The sequence below is a fragment of the Cynara cardunculus genome, unplaced genomic scaffold (assembly GCF_001531365.2).
Source record: "Cynara cardunculus var. scolymus isolate 2C unplaced genomic scaffold, CcrdV1 Un_Scaffold_3961, whole genome shotgun sequence".
NCBI lineage: Eukaryota > Viridiplantae > Streptophyta > Magnoliopsida > Asterales > Asteraceae > Cynara > Cynara cardunculus.
In genome coordinates, this window is record NW_020201687.1 from 36,210 (window position 1) to 50,690 (window position 14,481).

Genomic DNA, 14,481 nt, shown 5'->3' on the forward strand with positions numbered 1-14,481 from the left:
ACATAACACGAGTTAGGAGATGCGAAGTACACACTCATAAATGTTGCCCATCATCTTAGATCGCCATAAGACGGGTCATGGGGTTGCGTCTCTGGCGCTGGTCTGCCGACCAATTGCGTGAATCACAGCCATAATGAGTTATTGGTAAGCGTCTTTTATCCGGTAGACCAGCAAGAGGTCGTTTATCAAACGCGTGCGAGGTACCAGCAAGAGCACCACCCTTGTACCTTATCAGTTAGCATTTTTGGCCATCAAAATGAGTTATTGGTAAGCGTCTTTTATCCGGTAATTGCATATGGTAAGACTCTTCTCCCTAACTTACTGGGAGATTATCCCTCCTCATGATGCCTCTTACAAGGTAAGATTTTAGGCTCTTACCATGCTCATTTGAAGGATAAATGAGTAAATGATAACTGGTAAGCGCTTACCCAATAACCTAAATATAGAGTCAGAAGCCTCTTAGTCTGCATCAGAAGCTTCTGACTGAGAAGAGTTCCATCAGAGCTTTTGAGCCCGCCTCTTATCAATTTCAATCTTATCCACAAGTAGTTGTGATTGCAACATAGTTATCTATCAACTGCCTAACTACCCTATAACTCTCGATCTGTCCTGTAAATATATAGAACGGTTAATCTACTGTATACATACTCGAGTTTTGTGCCTTAAGAACTAGAGTTACTTCTTGGATTATGCTAATACTAATTTCGTCAAACCTAAGGCATCAAGGGTCGAAACGTATTATTTGGAAGCTGCAATATACACAAAATCCAACAATTATCCAAGTGACTATAACCACGAAACCTAGATTCTAATCACAGTTCACATAGATGACCCTAAAGAATAAGATTTCAATGCTCATGTTGTAGAAATGTTTATGCCGATTAGGCTGCTAAAAGGCTTATAAATTAATATGTACGATGAAAGATACGGACCAATCCTCAATTCAGTCATATAAATAGAGAAAAGTAAACAACTAATTCTACACAAAAAAGTGAATAAATATTGTCAACAATCATTAAGATAAAACAGAAGCACCAAACAAACAAGCAAGTATGTCGTCATGCCAGATAATTTGATCGCTTAGAAATGCACGTAATGAGCTCAACGACGCTTGTACAGGCATGGCTTCAGTTCAGGCCATTTAATCTCCTTGTTAGAATTGTTCTTTGGCTGCAAAGAATTACTAAATCAGTTATTGTCATCTTATTATTAACCAAGACTCTGCATTTACTAGGAGAATGATTCAAGAAAGGTATAATGGTGGATCAAAAAAACAAAGTTGTCCAACCTTTTTCTTGAAATATAGAAGTACGAACATTTTATTTGAGAAGTCCTGCAATCAACAAATATATTAGCATAGACACATGAATATATGATGCTGACTTCTTTTTATAACCTTGGGTGTCGGGGCCAGCTGAAGTTAACAGGTGGGAAAACCTCCAGTGGCCCTGAGAGGACTTAAAATGTCTGACCAGTTAAGCTACACCCAAGGGTTCACATCATGATGATGATGATCAGATATGTCACAGAAGATGAACAAACCTTTGATGCAGAAGTAAACCCTAGTTCACAGACGGCTTGACAAAAACTATCGGGGTCTGCTCCTCCTGTGTTCGGATCAAATCTACTCTTCACCTCCGCTATCAAAAGCCAACCACTGTGATGGAATTATGACTTAAGAGAGAAGCTACGTTGATGAGGCGGAAATGAGTATGAGATGGTATTATGCAGATACCTTGGTTTAAGTACTCTGTTTGCTTCCTCAAGATAATTTGGGAAGTTGGTTCCCATCAGTGAAAGGCAGAAAACAGCAACGTCTATTGATGAAGAATCAAGAGGTGTCTGCAAGTTTACACATGTGGTTAATGGATTTCGCACATTTCTCGCAAACCGGGGTCCTTCACGGACCTAACCGCTCTACTCTTTGAGGATAGAGGTCAGGTCTGTGTACATCCCACCCCCAAAAACCTGCCTCCCAGTGAAGTATATTGAGCTCGTTTGGTTTGGTTTGGCTTATACATGTGCTTAATGGGGCTTTCCCAGGTCTAGAGCTTGCAGGTTAATAACTAATCTATAAAATTTTCAGAGCTTTGATGTATTTTGATGAGCAGACTTACATTCGACATGTCACAAGCAATAACCGAAGGATCTTTTGAAACAAGATCTATAGAAAACACCTTATTCTTTACACCCTTTGCAAGCCGTGCATCCCCTGTTATAAACCAGAAGTGTGATGGGTCTTGTAGATTATTAACTAAAAGAACACTTGGGAGATCAAACATTTAAATTCAATATAAAATTGAAATATATAAATGGTCTTTCATGTTCTTACCACAACCAAAATCGGCCACTACTAAAGAAGAGCTGCGATCCTTTAGCCACTTCATGATAATATTAACAGGCTGTTCAGGCCAACGAGACATTTGCTCTTGATATCCTGTATGATACTGGCCAGGTGAGTCAGGTATTAGTTGCATACGGCCACTAAACCTAATATTTGCACTAGACGAGTTCCTGATCAAAGAAGCCCGTTATTCAACTAGAGGGTGTCGGCAATCCACTTATCCAAGTTTCTTGGAGTTGTGAAGTCTTAATTTGGTTCTTGCAAGTTCAGTTAGAACGTTTTACGTCCCAAAATAATTACTGAATTGAAGTTTTCCCGTAATCATTGTCCAGGCCAGATTGCACGGATCTCGACTAATCCCATAGGGCCTGACGATAAGAGCCAGAATAATGATCGGTAGCCCCGAGGAGGAGACTCGAACTGGGGACCTATGGGGAGGAATCCCAAGGATGTTGAGCTGGCCCACAAGGTTAAAAACTAATACTGTAAACTTTGAAAATCAAATACTAATGAAAACTAATAATCAAGTTTCTATTTTTCATAATTCAACAGCTAGTAAAGCTGTCATAAAACATCCTCTATGAAAAATGTCGAAAACATCATATAAAATTCATCTGGGAGAACATATATTACCATGTTAAACAGCGAAGGGTCTTCTTTAAAGTAGTTGAGGGCTTCATCTCCACTGCATACATATGAATTATCAGATACTTCACTTGAGAATTCATATAAATTTGATTCAAAGGTCACCTTTGACTTCTCTGGCCAAAGCCAAAGGAGCAAGTGTGTGAACCACAAGAACCAATGCCAGCCACATTACACCTCCATAACCAAAAAAACGATTTTCTATAGATCAAAATACTATCAATTTGGGCATATCTATGATGAATGCTGACATTATAACCTAATCAGCAATTACACATTCTGAGGCATAGGGTTCTTCCCCAAATATAATCATTCAGACTGAAATTTGCAAGTAATGCCCTTGTAAAAGAACTAAAAAGAGGGGGATTTTTAGGGCTTACGAGCAGGTGTAGAGCTTCTCGTTAATCATACGAAAATGGCCCCCTGATAATTTTGCTTTCATCTGAAAAAAACACGAACAAATAATCAAATTTCATGTGTTACAATTCATATATACGTATATCAACATGCCTAGCGTGAAAGTAAAGATGGACCTTTTCAAGGAAGGATGAGGGCTTTGTGGAACTTTTAGAAACAGTAGAGGTAGAAGGCAGTTCTTTCTTGACAGTAGAATTAGCGGCGGCGGCGGCGGTGGCGTTCTGTTTTATTGAAGGGGTTTCAATTTTCCGGTGATTGTTTCTTCTCTTGCGCTTTCGACTGCGACCACCCACCTCCTGATTCATGGTTTCTCTTCCAATCCAAGTACGACGTTAGTTCGTTCGGCGATTGTAATGTGTGCCACCGTAGGAGTTAACCTACCTTACCAGTACCACCATTATGTGAGATATATATATATATATATATATATATATATATGGTTGGGTTCACGTGATACCAGCATGTTTTCGTGAGGCCCGTGAGACCACATTTTTATACGTAAATTTCACAGCAAAAATGTTGTGAAGGTTTAAAAAAAGCCGAACCTTCACAGCAAAAATACTGTGAAGGTTTTAAAAAGTTACCTTTACAGCATTTTGCTGTGAAGTTTCAAGTGTAAAATGTTGGTCTCACGGGTCTCACGAAAAGAGGCTGGTCTCACATGATCTCATGTATATATATATATATATATATATATAAAGAGAGAGAGAGAAAGACGGATTACGTTACAAACCGTCTAATTCATGAAAACTATGCAAACCATTTTTTATCAATAGGAAAATTCTGTTTTTTTTTTTAATTTTAATAAGTAAGGGTATAATGGTCATTTAATTGTATATTGGTTAATATTGGAAGATAATAATTACGTTTAATTATGGAAACATAATAATAGAAACATTTAATATAAAATGTGGTAAATCAATTTTTCTTAATATAATTTTTTTACCATTAACAGTTTTTATTATTTTATTAAGTTATACTTATTAAAATATGAATTGTAAAAGTACTACAATATGAAATCTGATTTCGTTTTATTGAAAAAAATATATGTAGTTTGAGTAATGAAACGAATGTCATGGTCAATAGTGACCATTAACACAATTTCACTGATGAATTTAATTTATTAATATTTCGAAACGTTTTATGCATGAAAAAGTTTCACTTAAGAAAATAAAGTATTCAGTTTTCAAAATGTTTCATTCAATTTTCAAAAATGTTTCATTCTTTATATATTTCATCATTTATAGAATATCCCTTGTTTTAAAATTAGTTTGATTAGAAATTATTAAGAGTCCAATCTCACTTCAATAGCCGTTAATGAAATAGTTTCATATATCGTAACTATTAATGAAATAGTTTCATAACCGTGAGTTCATAACATAAACGGTGAAACAATTTTATTCATTCATTTAATGAAACAAAATATTTCATTTAGTATTCAAAAGGTTTCATTATTTTTTGTTGATTAAAGTATGTTTTTATGCTTCATAATTTATTAGGATATACTTAGTTTCATTGCTCCTTACTTGGATATATTCTTATAGAGATTTTAAAACAATGATTTTGTTTCATTAATGTTAGGATATCCACGATCTTGTTACCTTATTTACAAAATCATACAAATTAAAATTTTGACAATTTTGCTTTTTTTTAATTAAAAATTAAACTTTTGTTTTTATTTCCTAATATAAACACATTTAATCATGATCATTGATCAAAAAAATTGATTGATGAGATTGATTTGTAAGGTTTTCACAAATAAGGGTGGTTTGCAATTGATTGCCCATCTCTCTCTCTCTCTCTCTCTCTCTCTCTCTATATATATATATATATATATGGTTCATTCAAAGAGAGAACTGACTAGTTTGTGGTAACCGTGAGATCCAATCTCAGCCACAAATCAATAGATAAATTAGAAAATTTATAATTTTGGTAATTTTAAATAAAAATTTTAATACAATGACATTTTAGGTATTTTCTCTCTCCGTCCCCCGTCCTCCGGCCATACCACTGTGATAACTAAAAATATTGACTCTGTCAAACAAAAGACAGTGTGATACCCAAACACATATAAGATACATTGTGATACCATTGTATTACATCTCCAATCGACCATACAAACAACCTCAGTATGATACCCAAGCACATATAAGATATATTGTGATACCACTATGGTATCATCAGAGGACGGTGGCCGAATGACGGATGATGGGGGATAGAGAGAGAAGAGAGGAGAGATGAGAGTTTTAAAATACCTAAAATGTCCTAACAATAAAATTTTAATTCAATATTATCAAAATTATAAATTTTTTAATTTATCTATTAATTTATGGTTGAGATCGAACTTTACAATTACCACAAACTAATTAGTTTTCATTTGATTAGGCCTATGTATATATATATTTCCATTCATATGTCCTTCGGACATGTGTAAAGGTTGTGACCAATACGTAATTAAGTGTAGGGGGTGGTTATGTAAATGTAGTTAGGATGATTAGATTAGATGGTAATGGTAGTACGGAAGAGATAATATAATGTGTTGAAGTCTTATTGGAGAGACACGTGTATGGTATGGTATGGTGGTAGTATCCTTTTACCGGTTTAAATTTATAAGGAATATTTGGGTCCCATTCAAAATCCAAGGTTTCACGCGGTTAGCTTTAAAAGTAAAATGAAATGTAGATGCTATAATTACAAATAATGTCGTCACAAAAAGAAGTATCCTAAACAAAAAAGGCAAGTGTAAGTCATATAGATTAAAAAATCGTCAATTGTAACACTCGGATTTCTTACATGAATGTTTGTACTTGAATAGAACATTAAAAGAGGCCCGCCATTATGGCCTCGCTTCCACAGCTGTAGCAGATTCTACTACATGCTAAGAGTCGATGCCATGAAGAGCAACACAAGAGTAGAAACAAGGAAAAACATTGTATTCTTGCATGAACCCTTCAACATCTTCGTGCTCGAAGGAGCAAATGTTGGACTCTGAGTTGGATCTGTCTTCGTCTTCCCGATTGCGCATACATAGTTGCAACGACTCGGGGCTACAATCCTGTACACACCACTACTAGATAGAAGAAACATGTCTTTGTTGTTATCCTGGGCGAATGAAAAGATGTAACCCAATGTCGGAAGTGAACTTCCTGGAACTATGCTACATGGTATAGGAGAATCTGAGGCGCAAGTAAACGGAATCTTGCTAGAGGTGAAATTCCCGCTATTCATTGGGGTTTCGGTGCCTGCCCACATTGCAGTTGCAAATAGATCTGCATATAAGTAACTGCAGAAAAAACAAGATGTAAAATGTCAGCAAGTCGATATGTGTATTCTACTTGGTTAAAAATTGACGCATCCTGTAAATACGTAAAGTTACAAATGAAATATGTTATTTTGTTTAAAAAAGTATACAACACCCTCTGCAGCACCCCCACCTTGCTTCTCTCATGCACTACCACAAAAAGGGTCTTTTAGGACACACATACGTCATAATAGAGTAGCTAATGACCCTTTACTGTTATATCATCAACTATGCTTTCTATATAAGTGTTTTACACTAAGTTGTTAATATAAAGTTAAGTGACCTAACATGTTCTATCGATGAAGTTGGACAATCTGATCAGACTTAAAAATTAATTAACCGTCCCATTCATTTTTTACGGGACATCTTTTAAAGAGTGTCTTATATATAAAAATGCTAATACGACACTTTTCAAAAGTGATATAAAAAAAGGACTAATATTAGGTTGCCAAGTTTATCAATAGAACTTGTTAGGTCGCATAATTTCACTTAACAACTTATTACAATGTATTTAGACGAGTTCGTATTACCGTAAGTTCTTGTCAATTGGTACTCTATTAGGACGGTTGAACATCCTAAAGACCCATTTTGTTCTAGTGACGATGTCCTAGAAGCACGTGGACAACAACCCGATTCAAACTTGAGACCTCACTTTAGAATCTTACCGATAATTTTTCGGAAAAACAGAAACCTAATTACGATCTAATTAATATGGAACTCAAGACAGCTCCCGTGTTCAACCCCACCTCCTTCCCCGGCTCCTCCTCAGTTGTTGAATAAGCCAAAAGAAATCTTATTATTCTTGGAGGCGGATTCGTTGGGACCGATGGCAATCTTAACCTTTTTTTCCCCCAAATACACAACTCAAAAGAATGGAAAACCAAGAATAGGGTTTGGTTTACCTTCCATACATGCATGGATCAGTTTGGGACCTATAGAAATACCCTCCAGTAATAGAAGCAGAACCTTCATTCTTGTTTACATCAGAATGCCTATAACCCATCACCGGATATATCGGATCGATAGAGTTCGCCGATGTGTTCCCTCCCGGGCTCTCTTGAGGCACAAAAGGGTCCGTTCCCTCGTAAACCCGCCAACCATAGTTTCCGTCTTTCGTGATCAAATTCACCTCTTCGTATTCATTCTGGTGATCCATTCATTTAAAGAACAAATGATTAAGTAAATTAAATAGTTCTAACAACTTATTGTAACGATAAGAAAAATAGAATACCTGGCCTATATCGCCACACATGAAGTATGATGATCTTTCTGAGTCGAAACTACAACGCCAAGGATTGCGTAATCCCGATGCCCATATTTCTGGCAACAAATCAACATCTTCGCTGTAAGGATTGTCCCTCGGGATAGAATAGTTTCCCCAAAGTGCACGTCGCGTGATTTCCGTTTCACCTAGAGTTTCAATGCAAAAATATCTATCAATCAAGTTATTCGTTACACATTCTCCCTCAACAGTTTAAGGTTTAGGGTTTATGTCTCTAGAGGCCGCTTACTTGGTATGTTATCAATGTCGAACCTCATAATCTTCCCCAACAACGACTTCTTGTTTTGGGCAAAATTTTGAGGATCGGCCGTGCCTCCGCCATCGCCCATCATGAAGTATAGGTACCCGTCATCGGGTCCAAAAAGAATCTGACCGCCATGGTGACCGGTATAAGGGAGACCCATCGTGAAGATTCTTCTTGCTTCTGCTGTGGAAATGCTAGGAATCTGGCGAAAAGTTAGCATTAGAAAACACAACATTCACTACAACAAAATCGCGCTTATAGGAGGCCAAAAATGTCCAAGTGTTACTATAAATTTATATGCCTTTTTTTGATCGTTTTAATAAGTTTTTTACAACACTTGAGATAAAATGAACTATTAGTTTCTCAAATTGTTCTTAAAGGATATTTTTGGTGCACTGTAAACCCGATTTTGTTGTAATCTATGGTCAAAAAATGATAACACGAAAAGATAAGTTACTGTGTTGTATTCGGCTATGACGGTTTGATACTGGCATGGTTGAGCTCCGTTTTCGTGTTCTAATTTTGAAGGATCACAGTTCACATCAGAGTTACAAGCACACCTTCCGGCACAGCCAGGCCACTCAGATTTATCGCAGTTGAATGAAGCGAAAAACCGTCCATTTTGCGTGAAATTCGGATGGATTGCTATGGACATCAATCCGGTTGCAGTGTCGAAATGAACCTCATCAGTTAGATCGAGATACGGGTTTGACTCATTGATGTTTAATAGAGCTCCAGAACCAATTTCAGGAATGGTGGCTAGCCAGATCTGACCCTTCTGGTTCGCGAAAAAAGCACGGTTCGAACCATCGTTATGAGGAACCATATCGATGAAGGTTTCGTTACCGATCCTCTCTAAACACATCCCTTTTGGGGAAGTATTAGTGTTGTTTGTGGTACCATTGAAGTTAACTTTTTCGCCGGTAAAGCAAACAGAACCATCGGTTGAAGATCCACCGGCAATGGTGCAGAAATCGGTTCTTGATGGCCAAATGTCGATCAGTTTGCTGGTGGCGTTGGCTGGTGGTGGCGCTTGGCCTTGTAACAATGGCGAAAATGGTGAGTTCTTTATCGACACATTTTGACACGAATCCCATACGGTTTCACAGAAGTTGTTTGTGGCCTGGCTAGTTTGCGATGAGTCTGATCCAACCGTTGAGTTGCATAGCACCGGAACTTGCCGACGACCTTCCATGATCGTGAATAATTCTGCCGAAAATGGATCGCATAGCTGAAAAATCGAAAAGTTAACGATCATAAGTCCTGATTTTCAACGTCTTGATCCTCGGGTTTATACAACGCTAAAACATTCCAACTGTTATATATAAGTATTACAATAAGTTCATATGACATTTTTGAGCATATCAAGGCGTTTTAGAACACTTTTGAAATAAAATGTTGTATTAGTTTTTTTCAAATAATATCATATAAAATAGTAATAAAACACTTTATTTCAAAATTGTTGTAAACATATGGTGTTAAAAATATCTTATAAACTTATAGCTAACGTTTGATGTTTTTGGTCCTATAATCAAAGCTTTCTTATTTTTTGCATCCTACAAAGTCCCAATTTTGTTGTAGTAGCGACCAGCTGAGTTGGTCGATAACGAATGCAAAACACCATTTTTGTGACTCTAACGGGCAGTTTGTGATCTAAAAGTCGATAAAAGCTGATGATACCGAGCAAAGGATCGATTTGAGAACAGAAGCACAGCCAGGCTGAGATACATTCATTGATTCAAATTGTTTCTGTATATTCGAATCTTGGATCGAATCGCAGCATGACGAGTGATTATAAGGACAGAAAGCCAGAGGAGTCTTGGGCTTAATCGGTGCTCCTATTCAAGATCATCAACATAAAAACTATATATAAACAGAAGTTGCAGATTTCAAATGGGATTTTGGGGAAATTGTTAAAGAACAAAACTTACTTGAATCTGTGCAGAGAGGAAGTGAAAGTGCTGGATTGAACAAGAGAAATTGAAGGAAAGTTAAAGAGAAGACGATGATGATGAAATGAAGAACAGCCATGGTCGTAGCAACAAGAATGGCTTCTTTTTTACTTCATCTCTTGAATCCTTGCAATCTGCAGACCAAATTTGATTGATTTCAAAAGTCAAAGGATTGTTGTTTTGTAGGCGAGATGCTTTATGGGATTTTTAAAATCTTGCCCAGTCACAGTTATTCCGTCATTTTCAAATTATATATACACACATTAAGCTGACGGCTAGCTTATAAAATTAAGTCAAATTACATGGGATTTCACATGTAATATAATTATATGAACATGGTAAGTCTTGACGCCCAACTCACCAACATCCTTTTAGTTGTGTGTATCACATCGCATGATCTTCCTTTTTATATATATATATATATAGAGAGAGAGTGTGTCAAATTCATTAGAAAAAAATGTAAAAGAATTAAGTAGCATCCTAATAACCATTTTGTATATATACATACAAAAAATTGAAGACGTTTGTATGCATATATGCATAATATGTGCACACATATAGATACCTAGAAACATCTTTAGTTCCTTATAAACATAAATGATTATTAGAATGTTTTTTTAGAGTTTATTTATAGAATAATGTTTGTTTATCATAATAAAATGCTATAACCCTCTTGTTTAATGGATGATAATATTCAATAACTTTCCTTTTTGCATTTTATTAACTCATGAAACTAAAAATCTTCATAAAACTTCACTATAAAAGTGAATTACAAAAAATCCCACTTTTTACTTAAATTTAATGTTTACATATAAGTCAATAAGCAAAGGATCGACGTGAAAAAGATAGTTAAGATGAAAAACGTAAAAAGTGACTAGATTTAGGGGCGGATCTAAGCTTTAAATACCGGGGGGAAAGCCCCCTGTCAAAAAAACAAAAACATTTTGTTGACTAGCTTAAATTTTCCATTTTCACCTTCGTCTTATATGGTTTCACCCTAGTCCCACCTGTGAGTCGTGTTCGATATGGTGCATCTCATTCTAATGTGCATTCAAGAATGAAAATCAATTTTTACACTATTAGCTCTCATTTTAAACGAAACCCAATATTGATGATAGTTTATATAAATGACTTAAAAAACCTTCTCTTGGTAGATGTTGACTTGTGATGGGTCAAAGGGACATGATTTTGGAATAATAGAGGGAGGGGTGAATGGTTGACTTTGGCCCCTAATTTTTATTGCAAATACATAGCTGGTAGTTGGTAAGGTGATGAGGTTCTATAATTTTATTTATTTATTTATTATATTAATTCATTTATGATCGATTATATTTTTAAGATCTGAATTTATTATTGTACATACATTTAATTTGAATAAAACATATTTTACAGCATGACCCACGCTTTTTCTGAGAATGAAATACGTGTGTGCAATAAACACAAATGCAATGTACATGTATACAATGGGGGAATCATGATTAAATAAAAATCATAAAAAAATCGTAAATTTGTAGATAATGGTTTTAAAGTATTTTTTTATATAATTTATTCATCAGATACTATGATTTAAGATATTATTTTATATCTATACAACATTAATAAGCATTTAAGCCAAAGTCTTAAATACAAGTCTTTAACACACAAGGTACTGCTATTTAATACAAAGATTTCAAAAATCTCTTAATCACAACTTCATATGCATGAGGTACAACTCTTCAATGCTCCATCATCAAAATCTTTCATGTTCAACTTTACTTTTTCAATTTCTTCCAAGTTCAAAGTTATTTATTTCCCAATTTGGGCTTTCCCCCTAGAGCAAAAGCTTTTATATTTTCGGTAAAATCTCTAATTTAGGGTTTCCTAAACCCTCAAAGTTTGCATATTTTCGGTATTCTTCTCCTTTCATCATCCCTTCTCTAGTTCCATATGAACAATTTTCGATGGTGTTGTCAAAATCAAATAAAAAACATTTTCTCGTTTTTCAGTTTTACATTAGTTGGGCAATATTTTGTTTTAGCCCGCCGACGAAATTGATGATTCCGGCAACAATTTGTTTGCTCAGATCGATGCTGTGTACACAGCTCTGGGTTCTTTAGGCTACAAGACTCTGTCGGTTCAGATATCGAAAACGGGTTGGCCGTCCAAGGGAGACGAAGATGAGGTCGGAACTCCAGCTTACAATCTCGGATTCTCAAGGATTTCCAGTTCCAGCAGCAACAACACCGGAACAAATGCACCGTCATATATTTTGCCATCGGAGAACTCGTCTAGCGGGTATATGTCAATCTTGTTGTCGGTAAGTTTTTTTTACCCATTATTCCTTGTATAAAGTTTTCTTGGATTAATAAGAAGAACCGTTTTATTCGAGAACAGACGCAAGATGTTTATTTGTTTTCCAGGGAAGAGTTTCCTGGAGGAGCATCAGAATCATATCATTAATGGTTGTGGGTTCGATTTCATAGTTATGAAAAGCCATCATTCCCAGCTCAATTTTTTATTTTTATTTTAATGTTATATAACACAATCAGAGCATCAATGGCAAATAAAGTGGAATAAAGAGGTAGAAAAGTAATAGAGAAACATTGTTATTACAATTCTTTCATCTATATCTATACTACAATAATAAGCATTTAAAGTGCAAGTTTTCGAATTTGGAATCGTTTTGTTAACTTGTTCTTTGTTTGTATGTTTTTTTGTTCTTAGTGCTGATTGACATAGAGCCACTGATTTCTAAAGAGGAGAAGACACAAATGGTGACCATTGATAACTATAATGTTTTTCCTTTTCAGTTAAGTCATTTTCTTTACGTCTAAATCTTTTTTCTATTGAAATTTGCAGCAAAGTTTTTGGTTTAACTTATGCTGGAAAATGCTTACGGCTCTAATAGTCATATGAAATGCTTTTCTAGCTCTTCAGATCATTAAGACATGCAAATTTTACATTCTTTATCATCTCCATCCTACAATAAGCGTTTATTTTTTTCTTTCAAGAGTCAAACAGATTTGTTTTAATTTCAAAATCGATAAAAATTGTCATGTTTATATCTTTGTGCAAAAAGGGTTAGTAGCATGCATTATAATCTTAAGGTACTCTATCGCTGATAGCTCATCACTGACAATCTGCAGCTAATCTGACAGCCTATTGCTGACAGCCTTAAGCTAATCTGACAGCTTATTGTTGACAACCTTCAACTTGTGTTTTCAGCTTATCGTGACAGCCTTCAGCTAATCTGACAGCTTATTGCTGGCAGTCTTCAGCTTGTGTTTTCAGCTTATCGTGACAGCTTTCAACTATTACTGAAGAGGCAGCTTTCAGCTATCACTGACACTCTCCAGCTTCTGATAGCTTATTACTGACAGCCTTCAGCTAATCTGACAGCTTATTGCTGACAGCCTTCAACTTGTGTTTTCAGCTTATCATGACAACTTTCAGCTATCACTGAAGAGGCAGGTTTCAGCTTTGAGCTATCACTTGCTGATGTTGTCAAGGTTAACATGCCGGCTCTAAAAGATTTTTTTTTTTTGCCAAAAATATATTTATATTCGTTCAAAATAACACATTCATATTCAAACTGAAAGGAAAAACGTTTTCCATTTTGCTTGGTCTTTCTATGACAATCATGTGTTTATTTGTGGTAATCGTCAATCGATATTCTCGCTTACATTTATATAAAATTTATACCCCGCCACATTGTGTGGGTACACAACTAGTATATGTATATATGTATATGTATATATAGGTATATGTATATATAGGTATATATATATATATATTTATTTATTTATATATAGGTGGAGGTTCAAAAGAGAACCCCCGTAATTTACGAGAATGCGAGAACAACTCAATAACCTCAAACTTTTTTAATTAATAAATTAACTTATGCTACATATAAATAAATTAATAAGGGCAGTAATGTAATTAAGTAATTTTTGTAAATTTTATTTTATTTTAATTAATTATAATTATCCTTTTTTTCCTGGATTGGTCACGTTCGTTTCCACTCTCTTCTCTGGTTGGTTTTCTTATCTTCTTTTCTTCAGATCGTTCATAGTATCTTCACATTCGACTCTCTTATCTCCTTTTCTTCAGATTGTTCATAGTATCCATATTTTTGTTGATCTAGAATGGAGGACTTGAATGTTGTTGGTAAGGAAGTTTGTACATGATCGAGTTATTCGAACGATGATTCCGAGTGCTTTTCTGAAAATTGTTTTTTTGAAGACAGTTTTTTTGAAAACAATTCTGATAATGATGAGGAAGAGGAAGGTACGATAATAGTGTGATAACATTAAAATA

General features: G+C 35.3%; 2 protein-coding genes across 2 annotated transcripts; both read right to left on the reverse strand.

Annotated features, from left to right (window-relative positions):
* Positions 1–871: 871 nt before the first annotated feature.
* LOC112503829 (ribosomal RNA-processing protein 8) lies at positions 872–3,804 on the reverse strand. Its single transcript, XM_025107818.1, has 9 exons — positions 3,523–3,804; positions 3,370–3,431; positions 2,978–3,029; positions 2,333–2,447; positions 2,118–2,212; positions 1,736–1,842; positions 1,543–1,657; positions 1,289–1,333; positions 872–1,170 (listed from the first exon to the last, which is right to left on the reverse strand). The coding sequence occupies exons 1-9, from the start codon at positions 3,709–3,711 to the stop codon at positions 1,102–1,104; spliced, it is 849 nt and encodes a 282-aa protein (XP_024963586.1). The 5' UTR covers positions 3,712–3,804; the 3' UTR covers positions 872–1,101.
* A 2,330-nt stretch (positions 3,805–6,134) lies between these two features.
* Positions 6,135–10,264, reverse strand: LOC112503828 (HIPL1 protein-like). Its single transcript, XM_025107817.1, has 7 exons — positions 10,165–10,264; positions 9,914–10,071; positions 8,691–9,464; positions 8,219–8,435; positions 7,939–8,117; positions 7,610–7,851; positions 6,135–6,689 (listed from the first exon to the last, which is right to left on the reverse strand). The coding sequence occupies exons 1-7, from the start codon at positions 10,262–10,264 to the stop codon at positions 6,278–6,280; spliced, it is 2,082 nt and encodes a 693-aa protein (XP_024963585.1). The 3' UTR covers positions 6,135–6,277.
* Between the last annotated feature and the right edge of the window lie 4,217 nt (positions 10,265–14,481).

Coding starts and splice junctions, on each gene's coding strand:
- LOC112503829 (XM_025107818.1), bottom strand. CDS start 3,711: ATGAATCAGGAGGTGGGTGGTCGCAGTCGAAAGCGCAAGAGAAGAAAC. Junction 1,658..1,735: donor AACAGAGTACTTAAACCAAG/GTATCTGCATAA, acceptor ATTCCATCACAG/TGGTTGGCTTTTGATAGCGG. Junction 1,334..1,542: donor GGTTTACTTCTGCATCAAAG/GTTTGTTCATCT, acceptor TGTTGATTGCAG/GACTTCTCAAATAAAATGTT.
- LOC112503828 (XM_025107817.1), bottom strand. CDS start 10,264: ATGGCTGTTCTTCATTTCATCATCATCGTCTTCTCTTTAACTTTCCTT. Junction 7,852..7,938: donor TGTGTGGCGATATAGGCCAG/GTATTCTATTTT, acceptor ATGGATCACCAG/AATGAATACGAAGAGGTGAA. Junction 6,690..7,609: donor GATCCATGCATGTATGGAAG/GTAAACCAAACC, acceptor TTTTTTCTGCAG/TTACTTATATGCAGATCTAT.